The 26,818-nt window shown below is 51.7% G+C and overlaps 10 protein-coding genes across 10 annotated transcripts; 4 read left to right on the forward strand and 6 right to left on the reverse strand.

Annotated features, from left to right (window-relative positions):
* Nucleotides 1-268: 268 nt before the first annotated feature.
* On the reverse strand, nucleotides 269-2,553 carry ALT_3923 (putative GTPase NOG1; the record flags this gene model as incomplete). The annotated part of the gene is made up of 5 exons (XM_033562422.2): nucleotides 269-310; nucleotides 381-2,074; nucleotides 2,126-2,227; nucleotides 2,343-2,451; nucleotides 2,533-2,553. The coding sequence occupies 5 exons, from the start codon at nucleotides 2,551-2,553 to the stop codon at nucleotides 269-271; spliced, it is 1,968 nt and encodes a 655-aa protein (XP_033418313.2).
* A 533-nt stretch (nucleotides 2,554-3,086) lies between these two features.
* On the reverse strand, nucleotides 3,087-4,054 carry ALT_3924 (polyamine acetyltransferase; the record flags this gene model as incomplete). The annotated part of the gene is made up of 3 exons (XM_033562421.1): nucleotides 3,087-3,110; nucleotides 3,178-3,630; nucleotides 3,692-4,054. The coding sequence occupies 3 exons, from the start codon at nucleotides 4,052-4,054 to the stop codon at nucleotides 3,087-3,089; spliced, it is 840 nt and encodes a 279-aa protein (XP_033418312.1).
* Nucleotides 4,055-5,635: 1,581 nt separating this feature from the next.
* Nucleotides 5,636-7,576, forward strand: arg2 (acetyl-CoA:L-glutamate N-acetyltransferase; the record flags this gene model as incomplete). Its single annotated transcript, XM_033562420.2, has 1 exon — nucleotides 5,636-7,576. The coding sequence occupies one exon, from the start codon at nucleotides 5,636-5,638 to the stop codon at nucleotides 7,574-7,576; it is 1,941 nt and encodes a 646-aa protein (XP_033418311.2).
* Nucleotides 7,577-7,829: 253 nt separating this feature from the next.
* On the forward strand, nucleotides 7,830-9,271 carry ALT_3926 (sterol homeostasis protein ARV1; the record flags this gene model as incomplete). The annotated part of the gene is made up of 3 exons (XM_033562419.1): nucleotides 7,830-8,018; nucleotides 8,071-8,124; nucleotides 8,180-9,271. The coding sequence occupies 3 exons, from the start codon at nucleotides 7,830-7,832 to the stop codon at nucleotides 9,269-9,271; spliced, it is 1,335 nt and encodes a 444-aa protein (XP_033418310.1).
* Nucleotides 9,272-10,598: 1,327 nt separating this feature from the next.
* On the reverse strand, nucleotides 10,599-11,789 carry ALT_3927 (BAR domain-containing protein; the record flags this gene model as incomplete). The annotated part of the gene is made up of 5 exons (XM_033562417.1): nucleotides 10,599-10,631; nucleotides 10,686-10,817; nucleotides 10,871-11,432; nucleotides 11,498-11,653; nucleotides 11,755-11,789. The coding sequence occupies 5 exons, from the start codon at nucleotides 11,787-11,789 to the stop codon at nucleotides 10,599-10,601; spliced, it is 918 nt and encodes a 305-aa protein (XP_033418308.1).
* Nucleotides 11,790-12,425: 636 nt separating this feature from the next.
* On the reverse strand, nucleotides 12,426-13,855 carry ALT_3928 (uncharacterized protein; the record flags this gene model as incomplete). Its single annotated transcript, XM_033562416.1, has 4 exons — nucleotides 12,426-12,472; nucleotides 12,531-12,998; nucleotides 13,052-13,142; nucleotides 13,202-13,855. 4 exons carry the CDS (start codon nucleotides 13,853-13,855, stop codon nucleotides 12,426-12,428), a joined length of 1,260 nt encoding a protein of 419 aa, XP_033418307.1.
* Nucleotides 13,856-15,512: 1,657 nt separating this feature from the next.
* On the reverse strand, nucleotides 15,513-18,821 carry ALT_3929 (Zn(II)2Cys6 transcription factor domain-containing protein; the record flags this gene model as incomplete). The annotated part of the gene is made up of 4 exons (XM_033562415.1): nucleotides 15,513-16,713; nucleotides 16,771-17,885; nucleotides 17,940-18,583; nucleotides 18,647-18,821. The coding sequence occupies 4 exons, from the start codon at nucleotides 18,819-18,821 to the stop codon at nucleotides 15,513-15,515; spliced, it is 3,135 nt and encodes a 1,044-aa protein (XP_033418306.1).
* A 1,114-nt stretch (nucleotides 18,822-19,935) lies between these two features.
* ALT_3930 (25S rRNA (adenine645-N1)-methyltransferase) lies at nucleotides 19,936-21,504 on the forward strand (the record flags this gene model as incomplete). Its single annotated transcript, XM_033562414.2, has 1 exon — nucleotides 19,936-21,504. The coding sequence occupies one exon, from the start codon at nucleotides 19,936-19,938 to the stop codon at nucleotides 21,502-21,504; it is 1,569 nt and encodes a 522-aa protein (XP_033418305.1).
* Nucleotides 21,505-21,763: 259 nt separating this feature from the next.
* On the reverse strand, nucleotides 21,764-22,829 carry pup2 (proteasome core particle subunit alpha 5; the record flags this gene model as incomplete). The annotated part of the gene is made up of 5 exons (XM_033562413.1): nucleotides 21,764-22,043; nucleotides 22,141-22,484; nucleotides 22,587-22,665; nucleotides 22,736-22,748; nucleotides 22,805-22,829. 5 exons carry the CDS (start codon nucleotides 22,827-22,829, stop codon nucleotides 21,764-21,766), a joined length of 741 nt encoding a protein of 246 aa, XP_033418304.1.
* A 422-nt stretch (nucleotides 22,830-23,251) lies between these two features.
* ALT_3932 (gamma-tubulin-complex subunit SPC97) lies at nucleotides 23,252-26,104 on the forward strand (the record flags this gene model as incomplete). Its single annotated transcript, XM_033562412.1, has 4 exons — nucleotides 23,252-23,639; nucleotides 23,698-25,685; nucleotides 25,740-25,957; nucleotides 26,023-26,104. The coding sequence occupies 4 exons, from the start codon at nucleotides 23,252-23,254 to the stop codon at nucleotides 26,102-26,104; spliced, it is 2,676 nt and encodes an 891-aa protein (XP_033418303.1).
* Nucleotides 26,105-26,818: the final 714 nt, after the last annotated feature.

Consider the following 26,818-nt stretch of genomic DNA (forward strand, 5'->3'; position numbering starts at 1 on the left):
GTCTACCGTTGAATTTTCAATCGTACTTAATGCCATACCATGAAATTGATTCTTGACTCTAGGGATATAGACCAGGTATTCAAGCGGTGTCATTCAAATCAGGCGGAAAGAAATGGAATAGAATGGAAGAATGAAAACACAGGTAAAGGACCCCAACGCCGATTTTTGACACCCGTTTCCGTTTTGAAACAATATACGACTAAGATTAGGAATGGACTTCGTCTCATCGTCGACTTCGATCCTGACCACGAATGCAATGCGGATGCCTTTACCGGCGCTGGGTCTTGCCGATCGTGCGCTTTCCGGTGTACTATTAATTGATAAAGTTAGTGGATGCGAGGGGAATTACAGAGTGAGAGAATGGGAAAGGGGTAACGTACCAGATGCTTGGGCAAGGAGGCGGTCGTGTGTCGGTCTGCTTCTCCGGCTCTGGCCATCCGGTTCATCTTCTTCTGGCCCAGCTTGAGAAGGCGCTCGGCCTTGCTGCGGGACGTCGTGTCCGTCACACCGTCCACCAGACGGTTGGTGGCCGCCTGGCTGCGGGCGCGGCTCTTGGCGCGGGCAATCGCCTGGCGAGGATCCGAGCCGTCGATCTCCATGGCGTCGCCGGTGTCGATCTCGCTGCGGGTGGTGGTGCGGCCGCGTGCCTGGCTCTGGGAGCGGGCGCGGGCAGCAGCCGCATCGACGTCGTAGCCGGCCGCGTCCAGAGCCTGCTCCATCTGCGACAGCTTCTTGGCCTTGGCGCTGCGGGGGATGGCCGCCCTGTTCTTGAGCGACTTGCGCAGCTTGGCGTCGTTGCGCATCAGCGCGCGCTTCTCGCGGATCAGGTCCGCCTTCATGCGGTTGTCGGCGTCCTCGACATCCTCGACGCTCTCATCCGAGTCGTAGAAGCCCTCTGCCTCCAGCTTCTCCTCCTCCTCCTCCAGCGCGGCCAGCTTCTGCTCGATGTCCGGGTCCACAAAGTCGTAGACGTTCTTGCCATTCCAGACCTCGGGGATCTTGTCGTGCTTCCACTCGTCGTCGGCCAGCGTGTAGTTCTTCTTGAGGTCGACGTTGTACACACCGGCACCGCCGTTCTCCTCCTCGATGTCCCGCTCGAGCTTCTTCCGGTTCAGATCGTCCTTGTCGTATTTCTTCAAGTTCTTGACCGCCTCGGGAATGAATGCCTCACGAACGCCACCAACAGGCTGTGCCACATGGATACGCGCCAGCACGTCGCCGAGACGACCTCCGGGGGTGCCGGAGCTGTTGGTACCGGACTTGAGCTTCTGAGCCACCCGCTCGGCGAGCAGCTTGTCGCAAGCAGCGTTCTTCACAGCCGTGACACCCTCGGTGGTTGCGCACGACAGCTGCAGCATCTCCACATCACCGGACTTGAGGATCTTCTCGATCTCCTCCTGGTATTCCGGTTCGAGATCCTCGGGGCGACGGACATCAATCTTGTTGACCACCAGGAAGACGATCTTGTTGGCAAACAGTGGTCTGATGCTGTGGAAGAGCTTGATCTGATCGGCGACCGAGTAGCCACATTGCTCGGAAAGATCCATGAAGTACATGATGGCAGAGCGAAGATGGGCAATAGCGGTAATGGACTGCATTTCAATCGTGTTCATTTCCTCCAGAGGGTGGTCCAGGATACCAGGGGTATCAATAGCCTGGAATCGCAGGTACTTGTAGTCGAAATGACCGACAAACAAACTCTTCGTGGTGAACGCATAAGGCTGGACATCGACATCGGCACGGGTGATGCTGCGCAAGAAGCTGGACTTTCCGACATTGGGGTATCCGCAGATCAGGAGAGTACGGGTGTTGGGATCGATGGAAGGGAGACGGCCCAAGTGCTGCCGAACCTGCTCCAGGTAGACAAGGGGATCCTTCAGACGTCTGCAGATGGTGGCCATACGACCCAAGGCGGCGCGCTTGAGCTGCTTGCACTGAAACAGAGACTGAGCATATTTGATGAGACGGACATAGTCGCGAGACACGGTTTCGATGAGATGCTTGGCGGTCGACACCTGGCCGAGAGCGATTCTGAAGTGGTCGGCGTCATAAAGGGTGTTCATAAGATCCTTGTCTGAAGGATGTTAGTTATTAGAGCAAATGAAATCGCAAGGCAGAAACGTACGGAAAGGATGGATATCCTGCAATCTGGGGAATCCATCGAGAATTGCCTGGAACTTTTCGCAGAATGTTTCCTGGGTATATTTGACCTTCCGAGTGTAGAAACCTATTATTGCGCAGAGAATTTTCGTTAGTGCCACTGTTCTTCTTTGAGGACATGAAATCGGACGGATATGGTATCCATCCACCGATTCATGCAAAAATCCATGGATTGACCATACCTCTAATACGACTGATCTTGAAACCAGCACGGATCTGTGTAGGGAGCTGTCTCTGTGTGCGACTGAGAACGATATCCAAGAACTCCTGGTTCGTTGGCACAGGTGGGATCTAAGCAAGCGGTGAAAAATCCATCAGTTTGGCTGCTCTGACACGGTCTCTGATAATAAATCCATCAACAAGACGACTTACATCCTTCCAGGTCGTCTTCATGATGGGCACCGGCAAGAGAAATAAAAACTTGAAAAACTCTTGCGATGTTTCCCGGTGGACGAGCTGTTGGAATTGTTGTTGATAGACGGGAGGGAAAAAAATTATCTGCGGGCGGTCGGGCGGGCAGATTTTGGCGGGCGGTGAACAACGCAGATGTGGGGAGGAAAAAGTAGCGAGACTCTCTGTTACAGCGAATAGATAGATAATTGTTAGAGGAAGAGGAAATAAATAATTATTGCATTCTAATCATAATCATGTACATTGACTATCATCATAGGAGTATGGTTACACATAAGATGGCTGAAAACCCAGGCCTCCGTCCCAGATCCATGACAGAACTCCGTTGCTTTTTTCTCGTAAAGCCCACCATCTAAGACCAAAAACCAGTGTGACCCATTAACATGCAAGCTCGTGGGGAGATAAAAAAACAAGTGAATAACAACAAAAGGATGAAAGATGACATCAATCTTGCCGAACGAGGACACGCAATACAGAACTCGAAGTAGGATGAACCATCGGCCATGAACTCATGATTATTCCTGGGTAAATTCCAGCACCTGACCCAGTTAGCATTCACAGTCTGAGGAGGCTATACACCTTCTGATCAATCAAGAATAAACTTACCAGGTCAGTCCATCCGCCGCTGCCAAACTGACACTTGCTGGGACCACGGTTTTCAAACCCAAAAGACTCGTAAAAAGGCACCAGATGGTCATGCGCAATGATGGAGATGCGCTCAGCGATCGCGGCTTCCCTGATCCGCTGGATATATGACTTCATCAGAGTGCTTCCGACTTGCTTGCCCTGGTGTTCCGGAAGTACAGCGAGGGAATGGATGGCGATGGTGCTACCATACTCGTCGTGTCCGATGGTCTCTCCGTTCTCCGTAACGACGCGAGCACTCTTCCAGTTGGCCGGGAGCTTCATGGCATTGTCTGTGACAAGTTGTGTTGAGGCCCGCGTGGCAATGATATGACCGATCAAAGTCGGACGCGGCTTGGGTTGGCCCTTTGGTACAATGGGAATGGTGAATAGGCCTAGACATAATTCAGGGCATTTTGTGAGGCGGTAGATGAACTGGCAGAGAAACAGAAAATGGTCAGGACATTCCGATGAATTAACTGACAAGAAAACACACCTTCTCTCGAGAGCAGCGCTCGTTTTCTGGAAATGCGTTTTCAACCTCGACACAATCGTCGACATTGGACACCGTCAGAATTTGGACAAAAGGATGCAGTTCATCCAATTTGGTGCGATGATGCACAGGCGGGCGCCGAAGCCAATATGAGAAATCACTAATCTCATCAGGGTCGACTGCGACATAGTCTTCGTCCACCTCCTCGTGGTCTTCGTCGGCAGTCTCCAAGGGAAGACCATTCGCCATGGCAGCCTCGGCCCGTGGAGACAAATCGCTGGCTGTCGCAGGGAGGGAATAGTCTTCTGCGTTGGACAAGGGCTTGAAACCGGTCATGGTTTCGGTCTGATGGGTGGGTTCGGCCATGGCCAAGAGGAATTCAATTCTCTTGTTCCGTTGGAGATATCCGATATCTCCCAAAATATCTCCAAACTAAACTCACGACAAGGAAAAGTTGCAAGGAGACTGAGACTCAAATCTATCACTGGCGCACAGATACCTAGGTGGTAATGGCGATGGCGGAGAATGACGGGGGAGGGCTGAAAATTAGAGGGGTTTCTGGCTCGGCGGGAAAGCCTAGAAAAAGCGAGTGAGTGGACTGTGGAGCAGCTTAATGCGGGTGATATGATAGCATTAGATCGGGAGGATTATAGAGTGGAATGGATTGAATTAGACTCGTTACACAGTGTTGATTTGAAGATTGATGGCATTCTAACTATGTGATTACTCGATCTATGATTCTTCGGTTGCATATTGACCAGGATAGGGATAGGGGACCTGCATCATGCAACTCGAGAAGATATCTGATTGATTGTCCTATCTCATAATCTGCAGCTGATTATACCGTTGCCACCAGGGGAAAACTCTGTAGTAGTACCTCTCAAGTACTAGTCTAAGTAGATAGTGGCACGTCTATCAAGCATTCTTCAGGACAGAATTTTCAGCATTTCTTCAGACATCCCAAGTAACGTGACTGTCAACCGTTGTTCCAAGTACCTTCTACTGTGTCACTCATTTCATCCATCATTAAGCTACCCAGCAGTGATGCTAGCCTCGACCAGTGGAAACGCCGAGGAAACTATCGGATCGGATTTACTCTACATACACAACTACTATCTAGTACCTCTCTATCGAAGTATACATACTGTACTGTATGTAACTCGGTAATAGTGTCGGCCATACGAGCAGTCGATACTATGAGCGATTATCCACCATTCGAACTGGACATCTCATCAATGAGTAATGAGGACGAGGGAATTTCTCTCAAATCTGAAAGCAGCTTATAATGATGGGAAATCCTATTAACAGGCAGTTTCTGCGCATAGAAAGAGAGAATAATTATGAATGTAACGGCCGACCGACAGCGGAGTGCGTCATACTCCGGAGTAAAGAAAACTAAATCCCGCATCGACTCATACTCTCAATATTTTCTTTGGGCTCCCTCGGCTTGTTAGGTAGCTTCTAAGCCTGTCGCCCTTTTTCTGGTTTCTGGGTCGACCGCTACATATAACTCATTTTTCATTCCTCTTTATCATCCTCAGTTCCTTTTCTTCCATGCATCCCTTTCTGGTCTTGTTCTCGTGGGTCTTTGACAGGAACGAAACATGAGCCCTCACACCGGTTGGCCGCCGCGGACGGTCAATTCATCTTTCCTCAAGGTACCAAATTATACAACAACCAGATAATTCAAGCGTCTCTGACCGCATCTATAATGTCCAGAAGCATCGCTCTTCGCTTTGCGCCTGCCAGCATACATCATCTTTCTTGCCTCGATCCTTTTCCACTACTGCTGATCGGCATGTCCAGCAGAGCGCCGACTTTTCTTCCAGCAGTCGGAGTTATGACCGGTTAGGCCGACGAGCAAAGGAGAAGCTGCTCGACCGGGTACAGTCATACTGCAGTGCGTGGTCATAAGCTCAATTGGCTAACGGGACCATTTTTCTCGCTATGCAGGAATTCTTTCTGAGCTTGTTGAGCTCCGCATCCACCAAGCGAGAAGCCAAATCCTATCTGGCTCGGCTGAAGGCTCAACACCCAAAGTCATCCGATCCGAATAAGCCCGAACCAGAGAAACTAGCTACAACACCTACCTTACCCTCTGGTGTCAATCTGGGGTCTTTCTACGGAGCCTCCAGATCCGTCTACGAGAGTCCCGTCTTCCGACAGGGTCCCAGCCCTACCGCTCCACCTTCGCTGGAGCCAGTCGAACGACTGCATTTGGCCTTGGTCCGATTGTCTACCCCGCAATCGCTTGATGACAACATTATCGACGGCGTTGCGAAGACTCTGTCTCAATTGAATCGGCTGGGCTTGACCTGCTGTGTCGTGGTTGATCCGGGGACGGAGGAAGTCGCAAGTACTCTGCGGCAATGCGCTATCGAGCAGGCCGATCGCTTGGCAATCGCAATTCAAAAGCAGCCCGACTCGAAATCACTTCGGCTTGACTCGGTCTTTTCCATTGACCCTTCCGGCTCTGGTTTCCCGCAAGTTTTCTCTCGAAAGGCACTGCTGAATCCGCTACGCCATGGCCACACCGTCATTCTGACCCCCATTGCATACACCGAAGACGTTCCAAGGGCGGTCATAGTACCAGCAAACGATGCTGTGCTCGCGTTGACGAAAGAGCTCGCTGGTCTAGCAAGCACCCCGGACCCTGATGAGGATCCTATGGTCACTGCGGAAAGAATCGGCCGCCTCCAGAAAGAGGTATCCTTGGACAGGGTGATCCTATTAGACTCACTAGGTGGAATCCCGGCGTTCAATCGGCGACAGACATCCCATGTCTTCATAAACATGGAGCAAGAATACGACGATATCGAAAACGAATTGTTACAAGCGCGAGAGATCGTGCCTGCCGCAGAGACAAGCCTGTTGAAGGCGGGCCCCGGTTCAATCGCAGACAGCAATCCAGTTTCAAAATTTGTCAACTCAGAGGTCATGCCGGTGCCCTCTGGCCCGACACAGGACCTGAAGTTCGCGAAACCCCACAGGAGTGCAATTGAAGGCCATCTGGAAAATCTGCGTGTCGCCCAGAAAGCGCTCGCTATGCTACCCTCGGCCTCATCGGGAATCATCACGTCGCCATTCGAGGTCGCGAGCTCGGCCCAGACATCACCTACCTCTGAGTTTTCCGCCGTGGGCACTCGACGGCAGAGAAACCCCCTAATCCACAATCTACTGACAGATAAGCCCTTGCTATCATCGTCACTGCCGATGAGTCGGCGTGGACCGACGAACAATGGGCAAGGCACCGTTTATCCCGTCACCTCTCATACTACGTTTGTCAAACGCGGTATGCCGCTGACTATGCTGCCCAATCCGTGGGCAGAGCCGTGGACGCCTCAAAGTCGGCCGCGGCTGAAGTTGGACGATCCTAGTATCGACTTGCCTCGCTTGGTTCATCTCATTGAGGACTCCTTTGACCGGAAACTCGACGTCCAAGACTACTTGAACCGTGTCAACGACCGCCTTGCCGGGTTGATCATCGCCGGTGAGTACGAGGGCGGCGCCATTCTAACCTGGGAACTTCCTCCTGGCGTGAAGGACGATGGCAGTGAGGCCAGTAATGCTCGAATGGTCCCCTACTTGGACAAGTTCGCCGTGCTCAAGCGCAGTCAAGGGGCAGGCGGCGTGGCAGACATTGTCTTCAACGCCATGGTGCGCTCGTGCTTTCCCAACGGAGTATGCTGGCGCAGCCGCAAGAACAATCCGGTGAACAAATGGTATTTTGAACGGTCTCTGGGCACTTGGAAGCTGTCCGACACCAATTGGACCATGTTTTGGACCACCCCTGGCCTGGTGGAAGATTCGCAGAAGTTTCGGGATTACGAAGCTGTATGCCGCAGCATTCAGCCAAGCTGGGCCGACGACACCGGCGTGGTTGATTGATTGGGCTCTGCTTTCCATTTTCTTGCATATATTCATTACCATTATATATATCCTTCATAGAGTACATAGAGGTGCGAGGAATTGAATCGTTGATAGACCGGCAATGCTCTGAACAGAAACTCACCGCCTTCGGGATTGCGATGGCAGCGGATGGCTTGTCTCCATCCATCACCGCAGCAGCGCAACCTGCTCCCTGATCTCTTCTTCTCTCGACAAACCATGGATCAATTTATAATCATGAATCAATGACACGATGCCCATCTGCATCGAATGCTCTTACCCCGTCTCGCACCTGTATAGCACTTACAGCCGCGCTGATGACCGCTCTCTGGGCAAGGGCGTGCGTCTGACGCAATGTCCGCGCTGCAAGCGCTTCGCGGACAAATATGTGGAACATGATTTTGTGGTGCTTTTTATAGATCTAGTTCTGATCAAACCTCAGGTATTGTGTTTGGTTCTACTTTTGCTGGTGTAACCGATGACTGAGTGGCCAGGTCTACCGACACCTGCTCTTCAACCGACTAGGGGGTAACAATGATCAATTCGATGTACGGACCGGCCTTTTCTAATTCTTGGATAACCGCTGATTCGTCTCGTTTATAGCGCTCAATTATCCGTCTGGGAATTCTTCTCCTTCTGTTCGATGTATACCTAACCTGGGCGCGGATCGAGAGGTCCCCCACCCTCGCAGCCTCCTGGCTTGCCCGCACACCGATCATCGTGCAATACCTCTTCTTTCTAAGCTTGAACGCCGTCGCAACTCTTGCGCATCATCTCACAGTTAGGCTGCTTGCCTCTCTGCTCTCACCGACACCATATGGCGGCAGCAGCACCAACACAAGCGGGGCCGAGGGACCTGTCCTTTCGAATCCCTCCACCCCCGTCTTCCCCTCGTTCTCGTCCCAGTCCCAGTCGGTTACACCGTCGGGGCAACAGTCACCCTCCGCTGGGATGGCAATGAGCCCGACGAGACTCACGCCTCACGGTTCCTCCCAGGACGTCTCACTCTCGGCCAGTGCTGCTGCCCTGGGCACATCAGCGTCCACCACCAATCTCGGTACCGACCAACACCACCACAACCCCGCGTCTACACCGCAGGGATCGTTACCCTTCCCCCCGCCGCCTCTGCGCCGTGCGTCCACCGCGCCGGCGCAGAGCATCCGGCCTTTGCCACCGCCGTCCCCGGCCAGCCCAACAGCCATCAGCACCGCCCTGCTCGTCAGCAGCTGCGCGAAACTCTTTCCTATCCTTCTCGTCATCTGGGGTCCCGACGGCAGCGGCAGCTCATCTGTACCTATCAAACAGGACAACACAAGTGCCGGCGGGATGACGCATTCCACCCTGACGCAGCGGATGTTGAGCAGGTACACCCCGACCGCGAGCGCCGACGCTCCCAGCGCGACGGGATTCGTGTCCTCAGTGTCGTCGTCCCTGCTCGACAAGTTGGTCTCCAGCCTGGCGTGGTTGATCCCGGCGTCGGTGCCAACGAGCTACCTGACAAATTGTGCCGAGTTGGTCGGCTCGCTCTTTTCCCTTGGGGCAGCGGATACGCATCTGGGGCTGTTGAGTAATATCGAGGCGCTGTATATCCTGCTCGGATGCGGGTATCTGCGCGCGGTGGCCTTGGCGGTGGCCGGCCTGCTTGCGCGGTGGATGGTGCAGAGGGTGATCCTGGGTGCGGTGGGCATCGGCTGACGCAGTCTCTACCATTTAAACCCCATAATGTCTTAATGTTCGACACAATCTGAATTAATCTCTAGAAAACAGCGCTAAAGCAACCAGCCTTGTAACCAGTCGGGTAATTTGTGCCCGCATATAAAAACATAGGCCACTATACAGTCACTTCCACGGTAACCATCCACCCAAATCACTCAATCAACCCCCACCCACAACCAACGTGTAAACGTCAAACTCAATGCGGTACGCGATCAGGCCGAATATCCGACCTCTTCGGCACAATAAGCGGATGCCACTGTGCAAGGAACGTAATAGCTAACAGCATATCATCAGCCCTCTGCCCCAAACCCACAGGGGACGGAATACATACCCCACATCAAATAACACGACGCAAGCGATAGGATCAATGTGCTTCGCCACAATCTGTCATATCATCAGTATCAGTATCAGCCTGTGCACTGGATGCAAACGGAACGCAATGCAGCGTAAGGGAAAGAAAGAAAGGAAGCTCACGTCTGGTTCTCCCCCTTAGGACTAAAGATCCATGCTGCTAGGGCTGCCAGGACGACGATGACGAGACCGATGATGAGACTCCAGCTGTGTGTGCATGCTTGTTAGTGTTTTGTTTCGTTTGAGGAGGCGAGGAGGGGAAGAGGGTGGGTGACGGACCCGTTTGCCATGGTTCCGGTGGTGGTGGTGACTTCAATAATGTTCTGATCGAGGGGTTCAGGTGATGCGTTGATAGACTGCGGGTGTACAGGGCCAGCCTGGTACGTTGAAGATCGAATCGAGTTCGTATGGGATGGAGTTGGAGAGGCTGGGTCTGTCGGAGATGAGACAGCGGAGCTGGAGATGAGCTAGAGGTAGAGGTCGCAGTATCCTGTTGGCGACGTGCGTATGGGTCTTGAGGTTCGGTAGGCAAGACAAGCTTGATTCCAGCAGGGTCATGCGCGATTGGTTCAGGCACAGCTGTGGGCGCAACGTGTTGGTAGAGGCAAGACTTAGATTGCTTCTCTTCTTTGGAAGGTTGGCGGAGCTCTGAGGTTCTCCATACTCCGTGCTTCGTTGATGCCTTTGTGGCCTGACATCCAAGGCAGGAAATGCGGCCCGTCTTGGCACCGCAGAGCACATCTGTGGCGGTGCAGTGATGCTCATGTCTACGAAAGAGATAGATATACAGTTACGATTGTAAGTAAGATAGACGCAATAACGATGATCAGCAGTCTACATTTGCGGAAAGGATATATGGATATAAGTCTGTCGCAGAAACAGTAGCGTTATCACAATGTGGCTGACGAGAAGGAGACAAAAACTATAAGGAGAGAACAACACGACCAGGCGCAGTCTAAGCACCCTCACGGCTCTTACGGTAGCTAGCCTGAGATCAAATTAGAAGGAGTTTGGACGAGAAAAGCAATCTGTGATGACATACCTCTTGCTCGACCTGCAATCCATCCACTACAGGAGCCAGCTCACTGAGAATCTCGTAGGCTCTCTTGTGGAATTCGAGTTGCGCAGCAATTAAGTCTGCCAAGTTGCGCAGAGGCTCGGGGGTGTCGAGAACCTAGACCATGTCAGTGCGAGTGTACCGTTAAACAGATGAGGGATGAAACATACATTCTTCATCACGCTCACGGCTTCCTCAGTCTGGCCGACAAATTCATCCTCCGCCTGCTCAATCTCCGCGCGCGCCTCCTCGCTCAGGTTGTCCAGATCACCGCCGGCAGCAGCCTTCCTCCTGGCCTTGATCGAATCGAGCATGAGCCGGGCATTCTCCACGTTCTTGCGCGCCTTGGCCGCAAACATCAGGTTGGTGTTCAGGGTAGTGTTCCAGCCAGCCAGGAAGCGCGACTGGATCTGAGCGTCCTGCGCCAGACGGGCCTCGCCCACCTTCTCCGAAGCGAGCGCGTACTTCTCGAGCGCGGTCGCCAGCGGGTCCTCGCCGGGATGGACCTGTGCCAGGGTCTGGGATCCAGCCAGAGAGGCGCGCGCGATGGCATGGTTAAAGGTCTTGGGCTGGGGTTTGGCCGATGGAGGGGCGACCAGGGCCGCCTGGGCCTCGGCGGGGGACGAGGCCTGCGACAGGAGCTGGACCTTTTCGCTGATGGTGCGGCCTAGATCATTGAAGGACTCGCGGATGTTGGGAGGGTAGTCGTAGGCCTCGTTGGAGTACTGGGAGCTGTACAGAAGGAAAGGTTATTCATCATGTGTAGAGTCAACGGGGGGGCCGGTCTTGACACCTACGTCACCTGGAGCAGCTTCTGGTGGACCAGCTTCAGCGCATCAACGCGCTTCTCGAGCTCGATGTATTCATCAGGGAGCTGGGTCTTGTCTTCAGCCTGACCCAACTGCTCCTTGATCAACTGCTGCGTGCGCGCAGCAAAGGGGGTGAAGCTCGCGCTGTGGAAAAAAAAATTGACACAGTCATGTTAGCACCGCATGCTGTAGGCAGATATGCAGAATAGCCCCATGGCAGGAGCTTTCGAATCATCTCATCTTACCTGAGGTTCTTTCCGAAGGCTTGGAATTTGTCCATGGTGGCAGATTAATTCGTGGACCGATGAATACAACTGATGCAAGCACAGCCTCGAGTACTGGCAGATTGAGGAATAGAATCAACTTCTTTGTAGCAAATTGGTTTGTTTGGGGATGACCGTGCGGGATGTCTGACATCGCCCGTGCTACTCGACACCGCCTCCATTCGCTCGCACCGCCACTATTTTCATCCTTCTGAGCAATAATCCCTCCATACCTAAGGTACTCTACGTCGCTACAAGGGTACTGAACCTCCATCTAGAGGCTGCTATGTCTGAATTTCATTGATTATGAATATAGGGAATTCCTGATTACCACTCTGGTTTATCTATTGCTGTTAATTGCCAACATGTCCATATATATAATCATGATAATGCAAACATATTTATTGCACGAGGTTGCACATATGCAACATCAAACGCAGGGGGTCATATACTGAATCAGCAAATTTATCATATATCAATAAGAGATAAACATCGTCAACCGCATCGCCAGCATTACCGAAAAATAAACATATTGCTCCAAGGAAAAGGACTACATCCATAATGATACAGGAACGAACATGCAAGAGACCCGAAAATGAAGAAACAAGCCGTTAGTCGTGATGAAGTCGGATGAAGTCGCATAAAGTCATCCTTCAGGTTAGGGTTGCCATCATTGCGCGAAGAATTCGGGGGTTGGGGCCTATACAAAGTCTCAGAAATCTTGACAGCAATGCTTGGCAGGAACAGGGCCAACATACCTCTGCGGTCTTTCCTTACTTCGGTAATCTCCTCGACCTCACCACTGGGAAGCGCGAGCTGGGTGTCACGGATCATTTCGTCTCGTTCGCTGATCTCCAACCGTCTGAGCTCGCGGAGATCCTCATCGCTGTCTCGAGGACGCACGACGATGGCAAGAGGACCGGTACCGCTTCTGTCAAAATCGACGTGATCATCGTATCGCTCCACCATCCGTACTGGAGAGGAGAGTCCGCGACGGCGCCCATGGACTGATATTGATCGTGTACGGGAGACAGCCCTCGTCACTCGCTTCTCACTGAGCTCGTAATGGCGCGATGGAGATCGGTGGCGGGAGGGCGATCTTTCGATGATCAATGTGTCCTGGGTGGCTCGGGGAGAGTAGGCCTCCATTGTGACTCGCTCGACAGTTCTCTCTCTTGGCCGCGCACGAATCGGCGATGGTGACCGGCGAGCATATATGGTCCGAGCTGGGACAAGAGTCAGCGAACATTACTTCACAATGGAGCACGTGGCTACTGACTTTCTGTCTGGCGCCTGATCTCCCGACTCAGGCTGATGACTTCGTCAATCTGCTCTTTCGAAAGAGCCAACTGGATCGTGATTCGGTCATCCTACAAAGCGTTAGCACCGACAAATCCCTCCTCGTGCGATTTATATGTCACCCACGTACCTCTTCCTCATACGGATATCCCAACTTCTTGATGGCAAGTGTGTGCACCAGTCTTCGTGGCATACGGGTCTTGCCCTTGCGGGGATACGGCTTCTCGTATCCAACCTCTTCAACTACTTCCTCGCGAACGCGACCGCTCGACCGGCGCGGATGAGACGCGTACCGATCTCGCTCCTGGAGGATTCGGAACTCCTCGTCGCCGTAGTAATCTGGCTCCGCAATGCGAATGTCTTCGTAATACTCAGTCTCTCTGTGTTTGCGGGATGGACGTCTCCGGGGAATAGAAGGCGCACGCGGCTCGCGAGGCAGATGCCCGCGGATGTAGTATTCATCTAGCTTGCGCGAGGGGATGCGGTCAAACGTATCCAAGGAAGACTGGCGACGCAGCAGGCGAGGGCGCGGGGGAGGGCTGTCACCGCGCGACCGCTCGTAGGTAACAAGTGGACCCGAGTTATGGAGCAGATGGTCGTCCTCGTAAAATCTGTCCGACCGGCGGGCAGGAGGACCGTATCTGTCAAGCTCATGTAGGCGGGATTCGAAGCGCTCTTCTTCAGACCGACGGGGACGGTCGATGACAGGAGGCCGAGAATAACGGCGCTCTCCAGTGCGCTCCATCCTCTCGGAGGAGGAGCGGTAGTCGTCGTACCGCGACATGATTACCGTAGATTAGCTTCGACCTTGTGACCAGACAACGGATCGAAATGTCGAGGATTGATGATGGTCAACAGATCTCTGTATATGACCTGAGAGTGAACCGTGGGTGACGACAGCGGCTGACTCGGACGGCCCGCTGACCGCGGGGTAGGAAGAACCGTGGATAAGGGGGGGAATTTCAATCACAGCAAAGACCAAGAGGATGAAGAGATGGAGATGAAGTTGGTGTCAAGGACAATGAATATGGAAGAAGAAGCCAGATATGAAAGAAAGTTTTCGAGAGAACAAAGGAGGCCTCGAGTGATCTTCAGTAGAGAACTACCTTCTACCTTAGAGATGGGCCAAAGCTGATAAGACAAAAATAATAATGAGTGGATGACGTCTAGTGTGGAGATACAAGGCGTTACCGTAATATTCCGGCGTTCCCATGCAAATTGCCTGGTGCCTTAGGAGGGCCACTGTCTCAATTCAATACCTTAGGTAAGGTAGCTCCAAACGTCTATCATCGTAGATCTATTTCTAGGCATCACTCAGGTCCATTCTTTCTTTCGCCACGATTGCTACGCCTCCCTTCAGCTCCTTTCTGGTATTGCGAACATTCTCATTTCCTCTAGAAATCCATAGCCTATAGCCTGACCTAATCCCCTTGCCCCGGTTGCGAAAAGGAGAAATCTCGTCGGTTATCTATCCCCCCTGCAGAAGCTCCACTTGTTACCTGGGAGCCTCGCTGCCCAATCCATACCAGCCACATGACTTCTTTCCTGACACAGTCGAATTGTGTTCATCATTCCTTATGACCTGGGACCATGAAGCGCGAGCGAATCCATTACAATGCTTGAGGGACAGGGGCATCAGGAAAGTTTCTCGAATACACTAGCACTGACGTGAAAGATATCTACTGCTGTTGGGCGATCTGAGCGGAAGCATAACAGGAAATTGAATTCGGCCAAGTGGCTCCAAGCAGCAGCAGGCAGGTTTTTTCTGCAATCGGTACGAGTGTATAGCTCTTTTCCTGCAAGGGGACTGGCTGCCTGATGTCCGCTATGTGTTGGGCCAAACGCATATCCATGTGTACCTGCATTGATTACCCACGGTAATGGTTTCGTTGTCATGCATGTATTATTCCATGCTGCAGACTCGAGGCAACGAATCATTGCCCGTGCCACGGGACAAAATTCAAATTGCCCACTTGCCATTGTTCTGCAGGTCGGGATCGCCCCGATGAGGCATTGTGAAACCGCTTCATGAACACGACTTCATTATGTGGCAACAGTCAATCTTCCTAGGTTCTCTACTGGCGCCGTGAAGAGTCCAGCGACGACGATATGTCGTCCAAATGGTCTTGCATTTCTGAAGCTTGAGTTCATGATCTCAAAGTGTCAAGTGCCTGAGGCATCTGTCGCGCAAATGCGACAATATTACCTAAAGAGATTGGGGAAGCAGCGACCTGGTAATCTTATCACGGCTCAGCTTAGCCGAAATTATACCATACAGTGCTGTGATGTCGAACGCATGTTTCTGTTTAAGAGAAGCCTGTAAGATCCAGACTCGAGTCACGCTCAACTGTTCCGCGAGCGTCGACGCTGGAGCTAGAAAGCACGTAGCCTTCCTGGGTATACGCTTGACGTAAAGAATTAGTGGCACTGAAGAATATCTGTTATCTCCGGTCGTCTGTTTCCAAGTTCAGAACATCGTCTTCCAGGCTCAGGAGCCCCATTGCCCAGTGAACATGCATCGATTTACTAATAGTAACGAGTCTCCGCTCTGTGTTGACATCTGCATGGTGTTCTTCATCAATGGCTTCCTCGGGTGAAGGGTCCGCCTCGGGTCGTTGGCGGAGATTCTCTTGTGTACGCTCATACGGAGGGCCGCGCCCCTGCCTTGCGGTGACGGTCCATGCATTTTCGCAGCCAAGGGCTATAGCCTCAGACGATTTCCAGCCGGTCAAGCGTGAGACATCGCGTAGCTTCGAAATAGTCCAGCCGCGCTGGGCAGCGTCAACGAACTGAACGGCTGCAAAGAAGATAGGCACAGTCATCTCAATCAAGCAGGCCCCCAAGGTAGGGCTCAATTTCCCCGCCTCCACGTTGAACCACTGGGGGAAATATATACCAGCGGCCATCTTTCCGACAATCTGAGCGTATTCAGCCGTTGTAGGCGCTGCCACTCCTGCAGCGACCATCATAGCGGGTGGCATTGATGGATGCAGTCTGTGTAATAGAATTCGACCTGCATAGTAAAATCCCCACACCACCGCAACCGTATGCGTGCGGTACTGCAGCGCTGGGCCGAATGGGGTCGATATAGGAGGGATAGTGTCAGCTGGCAGAGGAAGGAAATCAGGACCGAGGGCACCGGCAAAAGTATCAAATGCAGCCCGAATATCTTCCCATTCGCTCTCAGCATCTTCATATGACATGGCATCTCCATCTTCATCCTGACCGGGCGACGGACTTCGATGTGCCGTGCTAGCAAACGCCGAAGGGAGGCGTGTCGGTCCTCTCGGTGGGACCATGCCATACATGGGAGGTGAATTTCCTCTCCCTGCACTGGGACCACCCACGGGCGACTGGCGGTTAGGTTCAGGCCCACGGTTCTGTACAGATCCCGGAGGAGGCCCTCTTGGTACGTTCGCACCGCCCTTGGCAAAGCGAGCCATGAATTTGTGAAGACCAGGACCTGGTCTCCAGTCTTGGCCAGTGGCTTTAGCTACATGCAACTTTCGTTTTCTGTCACGGTAACCGAAATCAGTGAGCCGGGCGAGCAGTAGCCATAGATGGTCCGCTGAGCCATAGACAGCATCCAATCGACCAATACCGGCGCGCGGTGGGCACTGGCCCCAACGGGAAAAAGGTAGTCTAGCCGACGATGAGTATGTTAGAAAGCCAAATGATCAAAAGACGGGAGTCACTAACATAAGTCCGCCGCCCCCGATGAAAGCCTGGATCATGTCTTGTTTGCAGTACCACCAATAGAGATCACATTGGATTCTGTAGGTCTCAATGTCTTTCCGGGTGAAATGTCTTTCGCGCGAGCGAATACGCCCATCATCTATCTGGCCAAACTGATCATAATTGACCGCTCGACCTAGAAGAGATCCTATGAAGTTCTCATCAATGCTGCTCTCTTTCTCAGCGAACGGGTCATCCTCCAAAAACCCTTCGTCGAACGCATAGTAAGCCGCATAAGCCGATTGGGCTTCCAACATTCGCTGCCGTTGAGCCCACACCCTCCGCCGATGAGATCGAATATCACGGGTGAGAGTGGCAAAGTCAATCTCACGTACCAACTGGGCCGATCCTGCGACATGGCTGTTCCACTTCGAATGCTCGGCGGTCATCACTTCGTAATATGCCAACAGGAGTGTGGCAGCCAGAGTGCCAACCTGTTTGCGCCTTTGGGGCAGACCCACTGCATAACCGACTCTTTTGAGCGCATAGTGATAGTGCTTCAACGAAACAGTCGGGGGCGCTTGCTGCAGATACGAGATATGTAAGCTGCTGAGAGCCAGAATGGCTTGAAGCAATGCTTGGTGCTCTAATGCCTTGAGAGGCATTGTATGTGTCCATAGGCCTTGCTGAGCTGCTGGCACAGGTGAGCCAAGCGTGTGTGCGGAATCTGCAGGATGTCGCTCGAAGATTGATAAAGATGGACCGGTTGAATGGATAAAGTGAACGAATATTCGAGCTGTTTTGGGGTTATTCAAGGGAGATGAGCCAAGCGTAGGGCGATAAGAAGCAAGCATGTTGGGTTCGTTCAGGTAGGTGGTGAAAGACCGCAGCTGCCGTTCATCTTGATTTGCAGAGGCCACAATGAGGCTGAGTTGGTTGAAGTCTTCGGCCGATGTTTGCAGCTCCATTTCTTCATCAGATTCAACATCATAGTATTCTTCACTTTCGTCGTCCACGTAGGTGAATTCGTTTGAAGATGTCATCAGCGGGATGGCCATAGATTCATGCACTGCTTGTTGTTCCTGTCGCGTACCGGAAGGGAACGCGGTTGTGGTTGCTGGGTCAGCTTGATACAACTTCTGGTACAATGTTTAGTAGACAGTGACGAGCCCGATTAAGATGTGGTCCCATACCTGAGGAATTTGTGCAGTTACGAATGCTACGGTAGGGTCCATCGACATCCCTTGCGGATTCATGACCGGCACTGGAGGTTCCGGCCACGTTGAAGCCTGCTGAGGCGGAAACCGCTGATCTGCTGCTGAAATGACATTGTAAGTTGGCGCGCCCATTCCATGTCGAGAATGGTCTTGACTTTTTATATCCGGCTGCTGCCGCGGAAAGTCAAACGGCAATGTTGGAGCCCCTACAGATCCGGGTGCGTTGGGAACGGAGGCAAGAGGTGCTTCATACTGCTGCGGTCGAGGTCGCAACGCATCCATATAAGCTTCTTGTACTCCTGCACTACCAGTTGCGGTAAAAGTAGACTGTCCCGTGGCTGCTAGTGGGAACGGCCTCGGTGCCAACAACGGCCTATTGGTGCCAGCCTGTCTCAGCTGAGAGAGCTCCTGATTGTAATATCCAGTTGGAAGCGGGGCTCCCGAGGGCGTTGGCTGCATCGGGGCATTGAGAGCTTGGTTAGTGTTATAAGCTCCGAATATGCCGATGGGATTTTTGAATATGACACGCTGAATATAGCCCTTGCATTCTCGTTTTGATTTGATACAATTGTTGCATATGGGCTTTTCTTCTCCGCACTTAATGCGACGTTGTCGACAAGCTATATTTCAACGGTCAATGACTGTTGTAGCCCTCGCCACCACCATTCACATTTTGAACGTACTAAGACAACCTGTTTTGGTGCGTTTCTTAGGGGCCTTCTGTGCAGACGTGCTCTTCGGTTCAGTTTCAGCCTCTGGTCCTGCAGCCGCAGCTGATATATCTGCGACCCGATTTGTGTCTGAATCATTGGTCAATGGCTCCGGTTGAGGGCCCTCGAAAGCTGTTGTCTCCCCCATAACGCTATACTTTGTGCCGAGGTGAGGCTGTTTCCATAACCGAGAGGCAGCGTGAGTCGATGAGGTCGAGAAACTGATTTAGAGAATGAGAGGGATAGAAGAGAGGAGATACTTCTAATATGAGTCCCTGGGGGCCCAACAGTTTGCATGAGTGGGGAGATGCAGTTCCACTAACTAGAGGCAGCACCGGAGTGGTAGCACAAATGATACAGCCCTCGATTGGCCTGAAACCGTCGGCCAGATTTTCCAGGCTTCCCCACTGGAATTTATTTACTGTCTAGTCTCTTTCGTTCCGCGGCTCGCCGCAGTTTTAACGTTCTTGAGGCGTGGACAGTTCAAATAACGATAATCATGCTTTCTTTTCAGCAAGGCATGTCATAAGGCTCAAAAATTTGCCAAAAATATGCGATTGACTTGAGGTGGTGCCTATTGATCAAATTGAAATCGGTGGTCACACTCACTGCCTTGTTACGCCTCAGGCTAGTCATCCAGTCTGCAGATATGGTCACTGCTGGCAAGGGTGTTCGATCGCTTTACTTGGCACTCATCCGCCTGGAACTGAGATATATTGCATCTTCTAGTTGGGTTCTGGCGTAAAGATCATGAGCAAGGGAGTTGAGCACACTTGGTTGCACGAATACGAATCTTTCGTAAGCCCAGAATAAGATAAGACCGAGGCTCGGACTCACGGATTCTCTGTGACATAGGAAGTAGTCACTAATCCCAAGTCTCTTCCCTGTTATGATGAATAAAAAAGAAACGGAGGAATGAGGCGATCTACTCCGTAGACTGCTCTCGACCAAGAACAAGCTTAAAAATAGCTTGATTCTGAGACTCTTGCTGTCTGCTGATCAGGACTGGGGCGCGGATTACTCAAAGCTGACCGCCTTTAGCCTACACCAGCAGAAATACCAGTTGTTTCTCACCGCCAACGATATTTTTTCCTTTTTGTGTAGAGGTAGAGTCTGGACGCTAGCCTTGAAAAACAGCGCTGGCAGAAGAAATTGCTCAGCTTGCTCTTGCATACGATTCTGTGTCGGCACAGAATCAATAATTCTAGATTTATCCACAGATATCTTACTTGCGCTGATATCGTGAACCGGCTCACGCAATCATGTTTGCCGTCCCAGGATGGTCCGTTCCGAGCTCTGCTCTGAAGCAGCAGGAGCCTGCATCGCAATCTCAAAACCAGTCTCAACAGGCCAATGGATCGCCGAAAGCAGGTGCTAAATCCAACAAGCGCAAGCGCGGCAATGACCATGTTACCAAAGCAAATGTTGACGAAATGTACCGTCGACATATCGAAGGTCACAAGGGCACCCCGAAATCCCAGAAGCAGGGTCCAAACAATGCTGTGCAGCCTAGCAAGAAACAAAAAAAGGAGCATAAGCCAGGCAATGAAGGATCTTCTACGTCAGGAAAGCAGAAAAATCAGATGAGGAAAGACGACCACAAGGACAAAGAGGATGCATCGAACGGTGCTCAGGATGTCGGGAATAAGGCAGAAAAGAAGGAAAAGAAGCAGAAGAATAAGAACAAGAATCACACCAAGGAACAACAGCAAGAGCCCCAAGAACAGAAGCAAGCCGCTTCTTCTGCCGGCGAACCCGTTATCCCTCCTGCTCCGCCCAAAACAGAAGCGATTCTTACACCCCTTCAGCAGGCTATGCGGCAGAAGTTGATATCATCCCGTTTCCGTCATCTGAACGAGACGCTGTATACAACACCCTCTTCTAAGGCCCTTGAACTGTTCACCTCCAACCCCGAGCTCTTCGATGAATACCACGCGGGATTCTCTCGCCAGGTCAAAGAGTCGTGGCCTTCCAACCCTGTCGATGGCTACATTGCGGCTATCCGCAAGAGAGGAGGCGTGTCGTCAGGTTCCAAGAAGGGCAACAAACCTGACCACAAGAAGAACGCACAGGCTCTGCCGCTTCCTCGGAGACCTAACGGCCTCTGCACAATTGCTGATCTGGGCTGCGGTGATGCCCAGCTCGCGCGGGCTTTGACACCCTCAGCACAGAAGTTGAACCTGAAGTTGCTCAATTTTGACTTGCATGCTCCACAAGGCTCACTCATCACCAAAGCAGACATATCTAATTTGCCCATTCCCGACGGATCCGTGGATGTCGCTATTTTCTGTCTTAGCTTGATGGGCACCAACTGGGTGTCTTTCGTGGAAGAAGCGTGGCGGGTTCTCCGCAGCGATGGCAAAGGCGAATGCTGGGTCAGTGAAGTCAAGAGCCGCTTTGGCAAGGTCGTCCGCAAGAAAGCTCAGATTGGTGCACGCAAACCGCTCAGCAAATCCGAGAAGAAAAAGCTCAAGAAGAAGCAAGCGGGTGAGGATGATGCTGGATCCGATGTGGACGACGCGGATATCTATGCAGAGGACGCTCGTAAGGCCGATGATGACGAAACCGATATCTCGGCCTTCATTGAGGTGTTCCGCACCCGTGGCTTCATTCTCAAACCGGAATCGGTTGACAAGTCGAACAAAATGTTCGTGAAGATGGAATTTGTTAAACAAGGTGGTGCCCCGATTAAGGGTAAATATGCCTCGGTCGCTCCAGCAGGAGGACCTGGCAAGAAAAGATTCATTGACAAATCGACTGATGTTGGCGCTGGCATGTCTCCCGAGGAAGAGGCCCGTGTTCTCAAGCCCTGTGTCTATAAAATTCGGTAGGAGCCATGCATATTTACATGTGTATTTAGCCATCAATAGCTGTACATACTACAAATACCATCTAGCTAATCTCCTGCATAGCAATGAAAGCTCATTGTACACACTGCAAATTACGACAAACCGAGTGAGGTTTCGCAGAATGGTTAATTGTCATTGCTTCTCTATCAGATGTCAAACAGACACCGGTCCATGGCGGACGTCGTAAGTCTTCCAGATATATGGTAGCCGGTGTCTCAAGATTCGTCCATTAAATCCTTACTCATTGATTACCGCCCAATTGAGCAACAGCCCGGCCCATCTCCTCGTCATTGTAGATATGAAAGCCCTTCTCTTTAGTAACGCTAGCCAGCTGGACATTCTTCGCATCCAACTTCTCCTCCATGACCTGTTTCAGCGTTTTCAATACCAGTGTCTCGGCCTCGGGCAGTGTCAAGGAACGATGGTATTCATTCTGTAATTCCGCCTGCGCACCTTCGCTTCCGGACCCTATGGCCTTTGCATCATATCTGTAGAATGTCCCGGATGGCTCGGCGTGATACCTGAACCGTAAACTAGATTAGTACAATTCAACGGAAGAACCGGCTAACGGGCGGCTTAGAACACATGACTGTGTGATGCAGCGAGTGTTCAACGTACAGTTGCGGCCCATCCTCATCGTAACCAGCGATTAATAGGGCAACACCAAAAGGCCTGCTCATGACACTTTCATCGTCATCACCAGTCTCACCGAATCGCAGTGCAAGGTCGCAGATCGCTTGGGTCGTGCTCTCTACTCTCAGAGGCTCTGCATAGTGAAAGGCGTGGTTCTGGCATTCAACGCGGGCGTGCTCGACCAAGGACCGGGCATCAGCCTGCAAACCGGACATGGCACATCCGATATGCTGGTCAATTTCGACAATCTTTTCGACGGACGAGGCTTCGAGAAGTGTAGATGTGACACGCTTCTCCACTCCAAGAATGACACCTTCCGAGGTAGCTACCTGAAGGGAAGTTAGGGACAGACCAAACTAATTCTTCCATCTCCACCAGTAAAAGCAAAAGCAATTTCAATTAAGAGAGCCTTTAATGAGGGATAAACGTACACCGATCGCTGTCGATCCCAGTTTGATAGCTTCAAGCGAGTATTCGACCTGGAACAGACGCCCTTCGGGGGAGAAGGTGCTGTGATAATTTGACCGTCAGAACCGGAAATCATGGCAAGGATCTAACAGAGAAGACTTTGGGTCCGTACTTGATTCCACGGTCTATTGGCAGAGCTGGTGTTAGCTGACCGCATCGGAGAGGTGGTGCTAGAGCTTACCATATTCCGATCGCGCGATGAACATCTTGGATTATCTCCGAAGTAGGAAGTAAGAAAAGTGGGTTCAGCACAGCAAGGTTCGATATAGAAGCGGATCAAGAAGAAGGACGAAATTGGGAAGGACGGCAAGTGGTTGGTGAAGTGGGTGGAAAGCTGTGTCTTGGAGCTCGGGTGAAGCTCTCAAACAACTACGCAAGTCGACGGAGGGCCTGGCGAATAGTTGGCCTCAGGCTATAAGGCATACATTTGCGCCTGATACCTTAACTCCGTTGCCTTACCGGATCAGGAAATGTAAACTGCGGTACGGTACATGCTTGGCGGGCAGCAACTGGGTCTGTCCTTGTTTATTATTGCTCTTCTCATTCAACCAACAGTTCAATTGTCTTAGCTTCAATCTGTCCTGATTCCGCCACATGGTTGACACCATATCCTCTGTCTCGCGGGATCATGTCCGTCAATGAGCGTCGCGCCAGTCAAATGGGTGCATCACGGCCCCGCGTAGCATCAAATCGCGTCGACGCCGAGAAAGCTGCTTTGCGCGCTGCGGCGTCCCCATTACAATCGGAAAATATGGATCAACTTCGTGACAGTGCGTCCAGTCAAAAGAGCAGAGCGTCCCGAGACCAACAGAACATCACCACTAGCGAAAAGCGCACCGAAAGGACCACGATCAACACGAGAGAAAAGGTTCAAATGCGCACACGGAATCCAGTTAAAGAGTCGGCAAGCGCGGGAAATAGAGGAGATTGGGAAAAGTTACGAATGAAGAGGGCTAGTCAGACAGATGGTGCGGCTTCTGGTAATGCCCGGAAGAAGGAGAAAGAGCCGGCGGAGCGTTAGTAGAGAGAGATCATTTGCGCGCATTGCGACCAATGCTGACTATGAGACAACAGAATCTTGGACACCGCAAGCCTCGTTGATTCCCCATTCAACCGCACCTTTAGCCAGTCGTGTATCCGTACCTCCTCTTGCCTCTGCACTGCCGCAACCACTTCATCCCACGCCGCTTCGCGAACTTAACACCGACGCGCAGGAAGCAGTGATCTTGGAAGACCTATTGTTTGTGTTTATGGGATTTGAAGGCCAATATATCCATTACCATCATAAATTTGACCCGACAGCGGAGAAAGACCGCTTGGCTGGTCCGGCTTTTCAACTGCCGTCCGGGCTGGACCCGACGCTGAGAGACCTGACTTCTTCCATGCTGAAGATGGCGACGCATTACAGTGCATTGGAGTCATTCGTGGAGGTACAGAGTCGCGCTGAATACGGAGCCGTCAACCATGCATTATGCGCTACGATTCGACGGATATTAAAGGATTATCTAATCCTCATTGCTCAACTTGAGACACAGCTGCTGAACCACTCGAATTTAACACTACATATGCTGCACCTACACACCATGCCAACAAGTCAATGCTTGTCTCAACTATACTCTCTCGGACAGGAACTCTTGAGACGCAATGGACTGTTGGATCAGGATATCGATGAGTCGATCGACGACTTCGACGATGTCGACAATATTCTAGAGCAGTTGAAAGAAGGAGGAGACCTCATCCCGGGTGCCATGTCAAGCAAGAAGATATGCAAAGGAGGCAATGTCCTCCGACTGCTCACCGAGCGGTTGGCCACCTTCTCCGGCGACCCGACCACGAAGACTCTCCTGGAGAAGCTGCTTCGCGACGCCAGTCGGCCGTACATGGCGATGCTTAATGAGTGGCTGCACCACGGAGACATTAAAGACCCTCACGCGGAGTTCCTTGTCAAAGAGCAGAAGTGGATCAAGCGAGAAAAGCTGGAAGAAGACTACACAGACGAATACTGGGAGAAACGATATACCATTCGCGATAACGAGGTACCTCCCCAGCTTGAAGGTGTCAAAGACAAGGTTCTCCTGGCTGGAAAGTACTTGAACGTCGTGCGAGAATGTGGTGGGGTTGACATTAGCCAAAAAGTGACGGACGTTCCTCATACACTAGATGATCACCGGTTCCTAGACAACGTCAATGCGGCCTACACCTATGCCAATGCGTCTCTGCTGAACCTTCTTCTCACTAAGAACTCGCTCACGACACGCTTCCGGTCTCTCAAGCACTACTTCTTTCTGGATCGGTCTGACTTCTTCTCGTACTTTCTTGAGCTCGGCTCGTCAGAGCTGCGCAAACCAGCCAAGAACGTCAATGAGAACAAGCTTCAATCGCTGCTTGATTTAGTACTACGTCAACCCGGCAGTATTGCCGCTTCTGATCCCTTCAAGGAGGACATCAAAGTGCGGATGAACAAGATTGGGCTAACAAAATGGCTGATGCAAGTGGTGAGCGTCTCGGGTATTGACCAAGACAACCCAGAGGCGGTTCTCGAAAAATACCAGGCTCCTCAAACACAAGGTGGAGAGGATGACAAGGATATTGTTGGTTTCGATGCACTGGAACTCGATTACTCCGTCCCCTTCCCACTGTCGCTTGTCATAAGCCGCAAGACTGTCCTTCGATATCAACTGATATTCCGACACCTTCTCTCGCTGCGCCACCTCGAGACTCTGCTAACTACATCCTGGTTAGATCAGAACAAGGTTATTGGCTGGCGGCACAAGTCCTCTGACCGCAGACTGGAGATGTGGAAGAGGCGCGCATGGAGTCTGCGCTCCAAGATGCTTGTATTTGTCCAACAGCTGCTGTACTTTTGCACAGCAGAGGTTGTCGAGCCAAACTGGCAGAATCTGATGAACAGAGTCAACGGCACTGATGCTGATGGGTCGGAAGTGACGATCAATGGCACCAAGCAAGTCAATCGGACAGTGGATGAGCTTATGCAGGACCACGTGGATTTTCTGGACACATGCCTTAAAGAATGCATGCTGACCCAGGCCAAGCTGCTGAAGGTCTGTCTCCTACTGTGACTGAATTGAAGGGTTGCTAACTAACTTCGGAACCAGATCCATTCGAAGCTGATGACCTGCTGCACTATGTTTGCGTCCTGGACCGCCTCCTCCCTTGCACGAGCTTTGGTGTCTGCTGACGTGGACTTGTCCGGGAACAAGGCGCCTAATCCCGATGGTAGAGGCTATGACCCGACACGGATCGGCAAATTAGAGGACACCTTGAAAAGATACGAGGACCATTTCAACCGCCATCTGCGCATCCTAATGGACAGGTATGGAACGGCTCAGACTACAGATAATTTGGTTGCCAACGAATACTGATTATCCGTGACTATAGCTTGAACTACTTTGCCGCGACAGAAAGTGTTGTCCTCCTCAAGTTGGCCCACGCTTTGAGCTCAATCAGCAAAGACGATTGAATAACCAGGATATACCTAGCCGACCATGCTATATACCACTCAACCAGACGACCGCAGCGTGCTCGAAGACACTGTGCATGCATACTACTTGCAAGCTTCGAGATCAGCTTCTCCTAATCATTGGAGGATATCCGTCAGTCCGCAGCAGGTGCGATACAGTTTGTTCTTTTGAAGAGCAGCTTTGCACAGACCAGCCTAGCACTGGGGCCACATCCAAGAGTGTGCCTGCTGTGTTAGCGAGCTAGGATAACTTTCTACCGATGACTCTAGGAGAAATAGCTCAGAGTCTCACCGTTCGCAGACTCTGTTCTCTTGCATGTTGACAGATACGACGGCTTCACGAAGATGACTACTTCGTACACACGCACCTCATGATGACATAAGGTTGGAAATGGAAGCGAATGAACAACATGAACATGAAATTCGATTTAGATACCCTGATGCATGTTTAGTCTGGCTTCCAAACAAATACAATCGTTGAGACAAGGTTTCTCATGCTTAAAGCCAACATTCTATCTGCTCTTAACGTTGTATAATCCTTCCCTGATTCCTGGCTGCAATTCACAGGTCCTTACAACATACCCCAACGAGAACCGACTCTCTAATCAAGTTCGGTTGGGAGAACGGGAACATGCTGTATTTCTTGCTACAGACAACACAGGTCGTAGGATAAGTAAGCAAATTAATAAACTTATCTATAGAAAAGAAAGCCGC

Source organism: Aspergillus lentulus (assembly GCF_001445615.1).
Source record: "Aspergillus lentulus DNA, contig: Alt08, strain: IFM 54703, whole genome shotgun sequence".
In the NCBI taxonomy this organism is placed as follows: domain Eukaryota; kingdom Fungi; phylum Ascomycota; class Eurotiomycetes; order Eurotiales; family Aspergillaceae; genus Aspergillus; species Aspergillus lentulus.